The 13,781-nt window shown below is 39.3% G+C and overlaps 1 protein-coding gene across 1 annotated transcript in view; it reads left to right on the top strand.

The window, feature by feature from the left end:
* clpb (ClpB family mitochondrial disaggregase) overlaps window positions 1-13,781 on the top strand; it is a 58,596-nt gene that overhangs the window by 26,972 nt on the left and 17,843 nt on the right. Inside the window, exons 5-7 of the mRNA XM_088345774.1 lie at window positions 1,334-1,462; window positions 10,047-10,144; window positions 11,585-11,699. Coding sequence (XP_088201900.1) covers window positions 1,334-1,462; window positions 10,047-10,144; window positions 11,585-11,699 — 342 coding nt within the window. The remainder of the gene's footprint in view (window positions 1-1,333; window positions 1,463-10,046; window positions 10,145-11,584; window positions 11,700-13,781) is intronic.

The raw sequence follows: 13,781 nt of genomic DNA, 5'->3' as shown, positions 1-13,781 counted from the left end.
GTGTAGACCATAAAAAAATACCTCACATTATTGTCCAAATTGTTTTGGGATAAGTTGCTTTAAATCTGTGAAAATGAAAAACTTCTAGACACACAACTTGTGAGGCAAGCTCTGAAACAGACAGAGATTTGTAGAGTACAAAGTTCCCAATGCCGGTTAGGTAAAATCAGGGGATTGTGATCAAACTTTCCTGTCTTAGTTAAAATTAAAAGCCTTGCTGCAGCATTTTGTACCAGCTGCAGGCTCTTGGTGGTAAACTTTGGAAGACCAGAGAGTAGTATATTACAGTAATTGAGATGGGAGGTAACAAATACATGGGTCATAATCTCAGCAACAGACTGGGACAGCATAAGGCAAACTTTACCAAAGTTGCAAAGATGGAAAAAAAGCTGTTCTAGTAATATTCTTTACATGTAACTAGATGGACTGATTAGAGTAAAATGTGAGTACTAGACTTTTGACCAAGTCACTCTGGGTGATATTACAATTATCAGAGCGGTGTTTGAGAACAGGTCACGGCATTTAGATGGACCAATAATTAACATTTCAGTCTTTTTAGGATTGAGGCTCATGTAATTAAGTGGCATCTATCTTTTTATCTCAGTGAGGCAGACCTCCAAATTTCCACAATTAAGTGGGACATATTCCTCCATTGGAAGATACAGCTGATGTTATCTGCAATGGAAACTGATATTATACTTATGAATAATATCACCTAACAGGAGGATTTAAATGCTGAAAAGAAGGGGACCAAGTACTAAGCCCTGCAGAACGCCACAGGTAACATTAAAGGGCTCAGAGGTCATTTTACCATATCTAACACAATGTGTCTTATCCGAGAAGTAGGATTTAAACCATGAGCGGGAATTTCCAGCCGATCTAGTTAGATATTTTGGTCCATGGTGTCAAAGGCAGCTCTGAGGTCCAGCAGCAATAGTGATGAAGAGCCAGAGTCCATTGCCAGAAAAATATCGTTGATTACCTTAAACAGGGCTGTCTCAGTAGAGTGATTAGCCTTAAATCCTGAGTGCATACATTCAAAAAGATTATTTTCAGTTGCTGTGCCACAACTTTTTTAAGTATTTTAGAAAGAAACGGTAATAACACAGGCTATCCAGATCAAGGTTCGGTCGTTTAAGTGTAGGTTTAATGACAACGGAATTAAAAGCAGTTGGAACAACACCTGAGGACAGCAATATGTTGATAATATTTAAAACTAATGGTCCAAGTAACCCTAAAAGATCTTCACTTTTGGACTCATTCGTGAAAGGATCTCAAGTTAAGCTCAAATTAATTTCCTGGTACTGCTTAACTCGCTTCATCCTTCCTGCAGTGCTTGTGTCCAGAGAGGATGAGTTCAGTAGCAGGCTCAGCAGCAGAGCTGGTTTTCGTGGCTGTTCAGCACTTCACTACGCCACGCTTGCTGATGACCTAAAAACCGTCCGCACTCTTCTTGAATTTGGTAAGTCACACCCACAAGTACTCACAACAAGATAGTGGAGGCAAGTTTCAAGTGGACTTTATACCCCCAAAAAATAATTCTCATTCAATTTTTTTCATTCTATGATTCAGATTTCTTATTCTATTTAATTTTATATTATAATAGATTTCTTTTTATTACTCATTTCTCGTGAAATACAAAATAAATCCCAGTACTCTACTGGTCATCAACTGTTGTAACAATTAGTCAAATATTTAAATAATTATTAATTCCCTCCTAAATTTAGCATCAGGTTGAATTCATTATGTGGCACATAATAATGAACACAAGAAAAATGGGTGCAATCAAAAATAAATATTTTATTTAACATACTGTGGATTCATGAAACAACAAATAAAAATGCCCTACCTAAAACCGCACAGTGCTCCATAAATGAATATACCTTTTCCCGTTTCTTAGGTACAGACAATTGAATAATAGCCTACATTAAAAACAAGTAATTATTTTTTTCATCTCTGTAAACCAAGAACCGGCCCATTAGCAGAAGTAGCACAGTCAATAAAACGATTAATATGTGCATTTTCAGACGTAAATTCAGTGGTCATCTGCAAAGTCTGTAAAAAAAGAACTTTCTCAAAAGTTTGAAATCAAACGATTTTAACAACTGACGTTTGTTGATTTTCATGTTTCAATAACTGACGTTTCTTCTCAGCACTTTCTGCATTTAATTTAAATACTTTTATCAAGCGGAGTCTGGCCTAACGCGTCAGCTTTCTTTTACAGAGTAACATACGCATATAAAATGTTCAATGCATGTCATCAAAACTTAAGTCTTACTCCGTTTCATTTAACTGTCTGACGCGCTTTTTAAATGTTTTTGTGTCACCGATCTACCGCCATGATTCGCTTTGCAAACTTTGCAAGTAGTCTTTTCATTGGCCGTATACAAGCTAAAATGCTCAAAAACGCAAGAAGTTTTGGTATGCGTATTTGATGTTGACAGCGCCATTTCTGTATGATTATGTTACCGTGCGAGACAGACTGTATTGGTTATTGCACATGGGCGACTCTCAGCAGAGATGTAGAGATGGCTATATCTGCTGGAAAAAACGTGTCTGGTGAGAATAGTCAACAATGGAATTCATCTTGGACTACTCCTAGTACCAGTTTTTGTCGACAACGTCGACTAATCGTTGCAGCCTTAATTTCATGTTTTCAGTTTGCCACTAGTGGATTTGAGATTGATCAATCGTTCAGGCTTTGTCCTTTTTCACCCTCGCTGCTCTCGCACCTGTCTATGACACACACGCTCTTACACACTCATACATAATAGACCCTCGAGGCAGAATATGCCCCCTCAGTTTCCAGGCGAGCAGCTCTTAAACAAGCCAGGCCTAGTTGAACTGTGACCCCACACAGAACGTGCCCTTGGGGTAACACCATTTCACAGGAAGTCTGTATTTTATGGGAGTGTGCGTGTGTATGAAAACTGTGTGTGAGTTGTGAATTGGCTATTTTCAGTCATAGCAACGTAGTGAACATTGTTTACAATAAGATGTGGCACTCCAGGGTATACGTCTAATAAAGACTTTAAAGAGAAAAATAAGATAATAAATAATGTTAAGATAATTATCAAACTGGCTTAAATTGCAAAAGCATCAAAACAATAGTGAAATAAAAAAATATTGCATGACATTAGCAGTAACATGTATGTGTTTTGCTTCAGGGGAGAAATGTGTTTGTGCTTACTCTTCAGTTTTTTTTTTTGTTTAAACTTGCATGTATTCTTATACACTTCAAAAATGAATGTGAGGTAACAAATGCATGAATTATAATTTCCGCATCAGACTGAGACAGTATTGAACGGATTTTAGCAATGTTACGAAGATGGAAGAAAGCGGTTCTAGTAATTTTCAGAGTCGCAACTTCAGTTCTTGTCAAGTCGGTGATATGTTGGTGTTTGTGAATTTTGTCAGTTGCCTTTTACTCACTATAGAACTTTTTTTTCCAAAATTGTCAATGTGCACATTACACAGTCCCCACACCATATAGGATGTACTAATATCTTGTTTATATTCATGATGGATGGTGCGATCAAAGCCGCCTGTCCCAACTCACCTCTGGCCTTGCGAGCACACTTAAACAAATCACCCTGTGTAACTGGATCAGCAGCGTTCCCGTAGATGCATTTTTGAATTCTAAAAGGTAGGAAGTTTCAATAAGTCGAGACATTTGTCTCAGACACCAATTGGATTAAGGCGCAATATTATTGTTTACTGTCGGTTCCATCGTTGCATGTTTGGCGCCACGATCATGGCCAATGACCATCTGGACATTTCGTTGGTCACAAACATCAAATGGTCTACAAATTGAAATGAAAAGTTCGTTTGAAAATGTACAGCAAAACAGCCTGTTCTTTAGATTTCTGAATCAATTGAAAATATCCAATTGCAGGGGATAAGTTTATTCTGTTTTTAATAATAGACACCTGCAAATGTGATTACTTAGGATGACAGTTTATTATTTTAACTTACACATCACTGATGTTTGTTGTTTTCAATATGATGCACTTTTTACATCAATGTCGCTATTGACAATCATGTTGCTGTTCTTGGAATCCACACCCTAAAGGTGGGTCTGCATTTGTGACCTTGGAGAACTAAAGAAGAACTCAAGGGAGGGGCTAGTTAAAGAGGTTGGGTCCTTTTCTGTTCTCCTTGCAAGTTACACTTCACTAGATGAAAGATCTCAGGCTTGGGCACCGAAGTTTTATTATTTAGACAACCCTATCATAAGGAAAATGCTTACCAAATCAGTTTAACTGTAAATCACTAAATCCAAAGAAATGTTCATCCTATGTGTCATGGTCGAAGATGTGCCGCTTCCTCTTTTGGCTGCTACGTTGTTTATGTCAGATGTCATTTTTGCTTTTCACCAATAGCTTACAAGTTTTTCAATCTTTCTTTCTGCTGTTTCGCTGCATATTTACTACTTGCAGTTTGTAATTTGCAGAATATGATTTTGTTTTCTGTGCCATTTTGTTCAATCTTATACTTGAGTAACCCACTTAGGCGCCGAAATGTGCATTTCGGCTCTGCACTTCAGCACAGCGCGTACTTTAGTGCCGAAGTACACACTTGGTTTGAGGGACAGAGCCCAAAGTAAACCCGAAGCTGCCCCTCAGGGATGGACTCCGGTCTGCATGTACTTCAGAAGAAATGCACATTTTAGTGCGGAAGCGCACACTTAAGCGGCAAAGTACGCATGGCGCTAAAGTGCAGTTTCAGGTTTACTCCGGGCCCTGGTCCCCCGAATACAGTTAGTCGCCGGGTTTGGGCTGGTTCGGGCATTTATACCCACAGGCCGGGTCGGGCTGGATTTTTTTACGCCTGATCTTACCTCTAGCACCTCACTGTGGTTTGTTGTCTCATTATTATGCACTCATTACATCATTGTCGCCATCTGCAATCAATTTGCAGTTCTTTGATAACCACACCCTTAGTGGGGGTCTGCTTTTGTTACCATTTCAGTAAAAGAAAGAGCTAAAGGGAAGGCTTTTAGAAAAGGTTGAAATGTGTTATCTGAGGTTCGTGTCCTTTCCTCTTCTCCTTGCAAGTTTAGAATCCATTGATGTCTTTTCATTTTAAGTGTCTACTCAACTATAAACCTATTAGCATGCCTCGAAGGAAAGAGGGTATTCACCCTTATTTATGCTTTTGTATGAATATACTTTATGAAAGTGTTACATGTACAGATCTCCTTACACAAATTATTAATTATTATTTTGCATTTAAATTCCTACAGTCAATCATATAAAAGACATTTTATTTGTGATACTCACCACACAAAACAAAGAAAAGTAGTTGTTCCACCCCTTGCTCCAAAAATGTGCCTTTCTGCTGAATCGCTGCGTGTGTTTTGGTCAAGAGTACAACCTGAAGAAGAAATTATTGATCATGCACACAAGAGAGAACAATTCCTTGAATCAACGGAATTACTCTGAATATGTTTACATGTTACAAGTTAAGGAAGGTTAGTAGCTTAACTTTTCTTATCTGGTAGTCCTGAGTATTGTCCAATATAAATTTTATACCAGTTAGAATTATTTATGAGGTTGTTTGTAGTATTTTTGTTTTTCTCAAATTGAGTTTTGTCATAAAGTACTTTTTCAACTTGGACAATTATTTTTCCTTAAGTCAAATTTGGTTAATGTTATTGACTTGAATTTTAATCTTGCTCCACTATACTTTGGGTGATCTATTGCCAAATTAGGTAAAGCTTGCTATTTTCGATGCACAGTTGTTTTGTTTATGTGATCTCTGCATGCCACATCCACATGATGCTGTACAGATGAGCAGGAGCTGATATCGCCAATATTGGACACTTTTTATTGGGCTGATATAACGATTGTATCAATTCAGGACACCATAAGTCACCAGACACTTGAATGAGAAGCACTAGAAAAAGACAGGGCAGTTGTAGTGCATGCTTTCTTGATTTTATAAAACCCCAAAATTGCTAATATTTGGGTTTTAAACATTCTTACCTGCATCTCAACATACTATGTGTTTCCTCCACTCCTTCATGATTGTGATCGTGGGCTCCCATTAATATTTGACATGCTTTCTTGTAGCTGGTCTTGTTTGAACTCAGTCGAGACAAATTTATTCTACTGTTTGGAAGAAGCCTATCAGAATTTTTGATCAATGTAATTATTGTTCTTTATGTTCATCAGATCTCTCCGTACACTGTCAACCCATTCACGTTTCACAGATCTCTGAACTGCCCTGGTTGTCCAGGTACCACTAAGGACGCAACTCTGGACATCTTTCTTCGCTGCTGATGGTTCCTTGCCTGAGTTTGGGTCGTGGCACAGTTGGCAATAGTACATTCCTTAATGTTGTCGGTCCAGTTCTTTTTCAGTCTTTCTCTTTTCCTGCCCGCTTGTACTGTGCCCTGGAAAATGATCTTGGCCAGTCTTGGTAATCTTGTGACGTGACCATACCACTGCAGTTTTTGTCTCAGCACACTTGAAAACAGTTCTTTGTAAGGTCCAATATTCCCTCTCATGGTGTTGCGCACTGTTTTGTTTGTCACATGGGCTATATAGCTGATGCCTAGAAGCTCAACCAACCACACACACACACACAATCACAATCACACACACACACACACACACACACACACACAAAACTTAAGAAGTAACTGCTTCAGGACATTCTGATGTGTGTCCCATAACTTGTTATTTCCCATGTGTTAGTGCAAATCCATCCCACCGTTGTAGCCTTTGGTTTGCTCTTTTGGCCTTTGCCGGCCCTGCGCTCATATCTCCATCTATCACAGTCTTCTGCCCTCACCCTCGGGTCTCTCTGGCTTTACTAGTCCCTCACTCTACCTGGACAGTTTTTCCCCAGGATCCACATCTGGCTTCCGGCCAGGGGGCACTCTGTGTTGGATGTCTCTGTTGGTGGTGGTTGGCCAGAACTGGCACACATGCTCAGACACACGCAATGCAGATACAAGGACACACACACGTGTGCAAGCACAAAGACCAGCAGGGGCTCTCTCCTGCCAGCTGCTGTGAAAGAGTAGGCGGAGGACCTAGGAAAGGGGAGGGCACCTCTAATAGGCATAACTAAAGCACTCCTAATGAAGGGATCTTGTGTATGCGAGTGTGTGTGTGTGTGTGTTTGCGTGTGTGTTTGGGTGTTCAGCTGTGTGTGTCGTTTGTGTTGATCCAGTTATAAAGTGCTATGTCCCAGAGGGTTGGCCTGATATTAAAGCCCTAAATGATGCTATTTATTATGTTGTGTGTGTGTGCGCGTCTTTTGGTGTGCCTGCGTACCCACCTTATTGCTTTCCTTCCTCATGTTTTTAGTGAGGTGTGCAGCTATATTATTGTTAGAATCAATAGCCTCATGAGCAGGTCACAATTTTTAGGGGTTTATTGATGTCAGTAATAGTCTCTAAGGTTGGTGCACAGATAGACAGGAGTGTGCTTTGGATGTATTCATCACACACTTTCCAAATGTTTTAGTGTTGCTTACTTATCCTATTTGGCACATGTGCATTTTTTGTGCTATTAAGTGATTATACCATCCCAAAAATATGACTTTCTCACGTACTTTTTAATTCAAGTTTGAATGTAATTTTTTAACAAAAATGTATTCTATCTCGCTTGGACAGTGCAATGGATTTCTTTCTTTTCCACTAGCTGGCATGCTGGAAATTAAGAAATCTAACGCCCCGTGCTCATTTGGTGCCAACCGCATATGACGCGGGGAAGCTTTTGGGAGGCAAACAGCGCGCCACTGATGGTGTTGAGTATCAAACATGATTTCTTATTTTGGCGCTTAGTCGCAAAATTCGTCATGTTTGCAGAGCATTGAGGAAGACGGAGAGTGGCCCTTATTCATCAAACACGCTGCAGACAACGCATGCACTCCAAATACAAATCACTGAGGTGACGTCTGATAACATTTAGGACGCCCTTCTAGAGGAGAAATTAGACTACGCTTTTGCCAACATTATCCATGTAATACAAAAGGAGCAAAACGGGCTGTTTAACAGGACTGTATTCAGCATTTACGACATACTCAAGATTTTCCAACTTTTTCACCCACAAATCAAGTCCTCAATTTGTACAGCCGAATTAAACGGCAGCAGAAGTTTTTCTATCAAACACGTTGCAGTTCTTTTTCCATACCATCAAAATCATTGTCAGGTTGCTGGAGTTTCCTTTTACCCTCCAGGAACAGTGTCAAGCGAATGCAATCAGGTAACCAGCAGTGTCAACAAAAAAAGACAACTTACGTCTGTATTGCAGTCAGGCAGTATTCTCCACTGTATGGTTTCCTTGGCCCTGTCGTCTAGAAATATGGGGCCTATATTTTAAGTGACGAAGCCCTCATTAGCATTTTCTTTCGATACACTAGTAAATATGTGCTCAATTTTTGTAATCACTATCTGACTGCAATAGTTGTCATCTTAAATGGTCACATGATCTGAAAACACGTGAGGTAAACAACTCAAAATAGAGCTGAAAACTGCAGCTCAAAACGGATTCAGGTGTGCGGGAGCATAGCGTTTGTTGGCTTTGTGCAACCAAAAGCGTCAAAACTAAATTAGTGTTTACATGTTAACATTACAAAGTTGTATTACCACACGTGAGCATTTCTAATTTATAAACACACTGTTTGTGACATTCAGTTCCATGTTAATTCGCTGGTGGTAAACTATGCGGTATTTTTATGTGCATTCTTGCATTTTTATTTTATTTTTTTCAGTTTCAGTCGTTGTGCCAAATCATCTATATATTCGGTTTTGGCCCAAAATTTTAGTTTCGATGCTTATTTGGGGCCAACTTTAATTGTTTTTTGTGTGTATTTATAAAAGCAATTGTTACTTTTTCAACATAGATCATCCATTTTCTTCCGCTGATATATCAAAACCACCTTTCCTGTGCCAAATTATATCGTCTCCAAAAGTAAAAAGTTGTTTTGTATCTTGTACTGTGACCTACTACTGATTCATAAATTGTTTTATTTTCGTTTTGAATACATTCTGTACTTTCTTGTTCAATACAAAAAGGGTTCTGTCACCCCGTTTCTGTCAATTGGTGCAGCCAATGGTTTAAAGTGAACATTGTGAATCTTTATTAGCTTTTAAGCTGCGCACAAATTAGCTAAACTGACAAAAGGTGTCAAATTGTAAAAAATAAGTTTCTTCTCCCTCCTTACATTTTAAGATTTTTATTATATTAGTTGAGATTTTAATCTTCATCCCCGAAATGTTTTTAGTTTTCTTATTTACATTCATTTTTCACATTACTTTTCTAATTTCATGCTTTCTTGTTTCCTCTCCTGGTGTTTATTTGTGTGACTTGCATTCAGTTGTGTCATGTATGACATGTGAAGGATTAAGATTAAAATTGTTCTTATTTTTCATTTTGGAAATTTTGTTGCTATGAAAACTCATGGCACTTACAATTTAAGCCAGATTCAAAATATTTTGCCTGTCCTAAAATTCGATGTTTACCTTATTCTAAGCAACATTTTTATTAGAAAATAAATGCTCCATGGTAAAGGAGTGAAAAAAAAGGACTTTACTATGATGCAATGGAAAAAAACTAAAAAATTAACTGCTCAACCAAGAATGCATTGAGGGACGTGCGAGTGGGAGTCAAGTGTTTTGGGGCTTGCAAACCTATCATTGATACTGGCACAGTTCACACACCCCATGTGACTGCCATTAAAACTCCCTTCTATCTTTTTTTTTTCATTTTACTACTTAAGCACAACTCTTCCTCTGCTTGACCCCACCTCGTGTGAGGGTGGAACCCCCATCAGCAAAACCTGCTGTGGTAAAACTGCGGATGTAGGGAACACTTATATTATTCTGTATTATTGGCACGTGTTGCAGCTATGAAAAAAACAGTGGGTGGTTGCTTGGCCCACCTGCTTCACTGCAGTTTGCCACTGTGACCCCTGAACCTGTGTGACCCCCTCGGCTGCTTTTTTAATCAATATTTTGGACCCATCCCTGCTGATATGTTTTAAAAACTATCAAATTGACAAACCTGTATTCGGTTTATGGCTACCCGCAGGTGCGAACCCTCTACAGGTCAATGGATTGGGACACAATGCACGTTCCTACGCTAAAGAAGGAGAAGTGAGCTCTCTTCTGCAGGAATGGGAGGGCAAGGTAGGAATCTCAATGATAGCGACCCCCCCCCTGGTCCACACATTATTCAGCGCTGATGTACAAAAGATGCAAGCAATTAGAATAATGCTGCTTTGAATCAGCACAAATGTCTGTTTCCTGGTCAGTTCATCTGTTTTATTGACATGCATCATGCTGTCACACTCACAAACACCCTTTAGGAGGGCTTTGCATGAGTGGCAGCTGCTATGGAGAACCATAGATGTGAAAGCTGGTAGAGGTTAACTAGGGTTAAAACCTGTTTATGAGCTAAAATACGATATACCGGTAGAGAACACAATTATGCAACGTCACCAGGTTATTTTAGTCCTATTAAGTTCTGAATATTAAGGATAGTTAAAGCCATCCAAACCTGTACTCTGCTCCGATTATGGTCTTATTCTGACTGCAAATAATCCGGTTAAAATGGTTGGGGTAGTCCTTACATTTTCAGATTACTCATGCATATATACCCATTCAATTTATTATTTGTTCGTACTTCCATCCAGGTTGGGTTTTTTTGTGACTGCTAAGAACTGGACGTTTGTAGTACAGAAACAGATGATACATCCCAACCCTGGGTAATTTGCCAAACTAGATTCATGTTTATTTCTGGATTTCTCTTGGACATTTCCATTTTCTTTTCTTTCATCACACCAAAAATGACAGTTTTATCTATACGTATTGTTTAGTGTTAGTTCATGCTACTGACCGCATGAGCGCAACTTGTAAATACAAGGGAAAAAAGCACAGTCCTTTTTTGACTGTGGTGAGGGACATGAATTAAATCACGTTTCATATAATGTGAAAAGACAAATCCAGAAATGACATCTATTCGCAGAATAATGTCACTTGTGCTTGCCCCTTGCATTTGGAGTATCTGCAGACGCCATGTACACGAGAATTGTTAATTTGTCATTATTCATATAAATTATTTTTTACAATCCAAATATTTGATAATGGATTTGCAACTTAGAGTCCCAAAACCAAATGACTGAGCTATCTAGAAAGGGTCACCATTAAAAAAAACACCAGTCTGCAGACTTGTTACGAAATAACCTCACCAGTGATGGGACAATATCTTTCTTTTCTACAAAGTAAAAGAATTTATTGAGATTTTTATATATTGTATTGTATATTGGAAGTATAAAATTATTAGCAGGATCAGTGCCTTCACCCACAATTCTTAATTATAACTCTTAATAGAATTCTTGTCAACAATATTTGTAACCTCCCAGTGCCATTTTTTAAAAGAAGATGCTTTCTTTGATGGACTCAGAATATTTTAGACCCACTCCTAAACCCACAGCTTTTTTCAGAAATGCATTTCAAACTGGTAACCCTTTACACTAATCCAAAAAGAAGATAGCTCTCAGCTTTCAAGACTATAGGTAATCCTGATCTGAAGATCTTTGCAAATTCAGGTTTCACTCTTTTGTGTAGTTCCAGGAGGCGCAGGCTCGGCGGGAGGCAGAGGAGAGGAGGAGGTTCCCCCTGGAGAGGAGGCTGAAGGAGCACATCATTGGACAGGAAGGGGCCATCAATACTGTGGCATCAGGTAACTGGGGATGCATACCTTGTATGTGACTCCGAACAAGCGTGTTTTGACACTCTTAAGTTAACCACATTTCACACTTTTACCCAAAAATGTAACACATAATGTATTGTTATGTATTTTTACTTTTATCGAACCCAAAAGTGTATAGATTTAGGCAGCACATACAAATGTTTTTTTTTCTGTATTTACGGACACAGTAGTCCTCTACGCTCCTACACCAGCTCCTGGTACTTTACATGTTACATTTCATTGGCTTCCTTAATGCACACTTTCCACAGGACTGTGAGTTCCAGCATGATCAGTTGTTTTGAAGCCTCAGAGGTGATAATCATATCTGGTCCGATAGATGTTGCTGCAATGTGCTTGCTTCCCAATGTTGACATACAACTGCCAATTAGAGGTAGTGTGGAGGAGTCCTGTTGTTGTTTGTACACACACCTAGGGTCTCTCTCGTGCATTGATGAAATGGTCTGCCATGCTCGGGGCTTGAAGGTGTTTGTCCATGCCGATAGCCAGCAACTGCTTTCAGAATCTGGTCATGGCACCAGCGATAGCAACCATTAGCCAGGGACTTTGGACAGCTACTTAGGACGTCTTCCTCGAAGCCTATTCCAGAGCAAGGGTAAAGGAGGGTGTCTCGCTCTTCCTTCACATATGAAGGTTCACTGGGCTTGGGTGGACGTCAAACTGCCTCCATAAGGAACCGGACATGGTCAAAATCCGCCTACATGATGTTTAATCAGGTCACTTTGCGCTGCACTGTGTTTTCCCACCTTGTCCAAGCCCCCTGCTGCTGGAGTCCAACTGCCCTGCTCACTTGCTCTTCCTTCACACCTGCTCGGACTTCTTCCTGGAGTAGATTGTGTCTCTCCTTTCCTCATGCCTGGCTTACTTGGGTCTTTGGGGGCCAGGTCTGCTCTTCCTGTTGCCAAGACCCCATGATAGTTCATCAGCGACAGTGAGCTTAGGAAGAAAACCTGGTGTGCTTCATAACACAAATACACCATTTTCATATACAATAAACACCCAGACCTTCCTATTTAACATTCTTATGGTGACCTATACTACATCTTCCTTACAACAACCAAACACAATCTCACACACACACACACAGAGCGCTGCACACTTTGATAATACAATACTACTAATATATTGTCCTGAACGTATGGTAAGTAGAATACTTTATCTGTCAGGCATGGATCAAAATAAATTTGGATTAATATGAATTAAAAGATGGATTTTAATTCCTCAAAGAAAAGTAGTGACAATGCTGTGTTTAGAAGTGTGCTTCCACCGAACATTTTTGAAACTTATAGCATTGACTTCTAAGAAATTAACATAATTGACAACAGTGAGGGATGCCAGAAGCATGGACTTACACTACATATGGATGGATACAACTTTGGCATCCACTACATATAGCTGGATACACCTGTGTCATTTTCGCAGTAGGGACAGGAAATGAAATGGAAATGTCGTGGAGGAATCAAACAATATGAATAACGCTTGTGTAGTGAGTAATCCTGTGTTTGCGTGTAACATTTGTCTCTGTACTACAAGTCCACATTTCTTGAGGGGAAACTGCGTATGCTGTTATATGCACAAGCAATCAGACTACTCAAATGAGTATTCATGCACAATTAATCAGAAAATGAAATTATTCCCTCAATACTTTCAATCAGAATATTTGCAATCGGACTAAAATTTTAATGTGATTTATGGCTTAATATAATTGGATTATTGGCTATAGTCAGATTCCTTTCAAACTATTACCTGCATGTAAACGTAGTCACTGATGGATCCCTGGCATCACCCGAATAGCTGTGAATGGCAATAAGTGAGTTAATTGTATTGTGAGTGAATCACCGCATATTTTCAGTATAGTACACACAAGTATCTTAACACTATGCCAACTCTTGTTCTCAGGTGCAGTTGTTGTTTTTTGTTTTGATATCGCTTCTTTCCTGCTTTGCTGTCCTCAAGCATGAGGCGGGTTTAGACAGACCGGTGGACGCTATAATTGGTTAATTGTGATAAATGTGCTGTCTGTCAGACGTAGATCACAGGTGCTGTGTGTATGCG

This window comes from Urocampus carinirostris, chromosome 10 (genome assembly GCF_059441175.1).
Source record: "Urocampus carinirostris isolate Australia breed hairy pipefish chromosome 10, RoL_Ucar_1.0, whole genome shotgun sequence".
Lineage (NCBI taxonomy): Eukaryota > Metazoa > Chordata > Actinopteri > Syngnathiformes > Syngnathidae > Urocampus > Urocampus carinirostris.
This window is presented reverse-complemented; position numbering and strand designations above follow the sequence as displayed.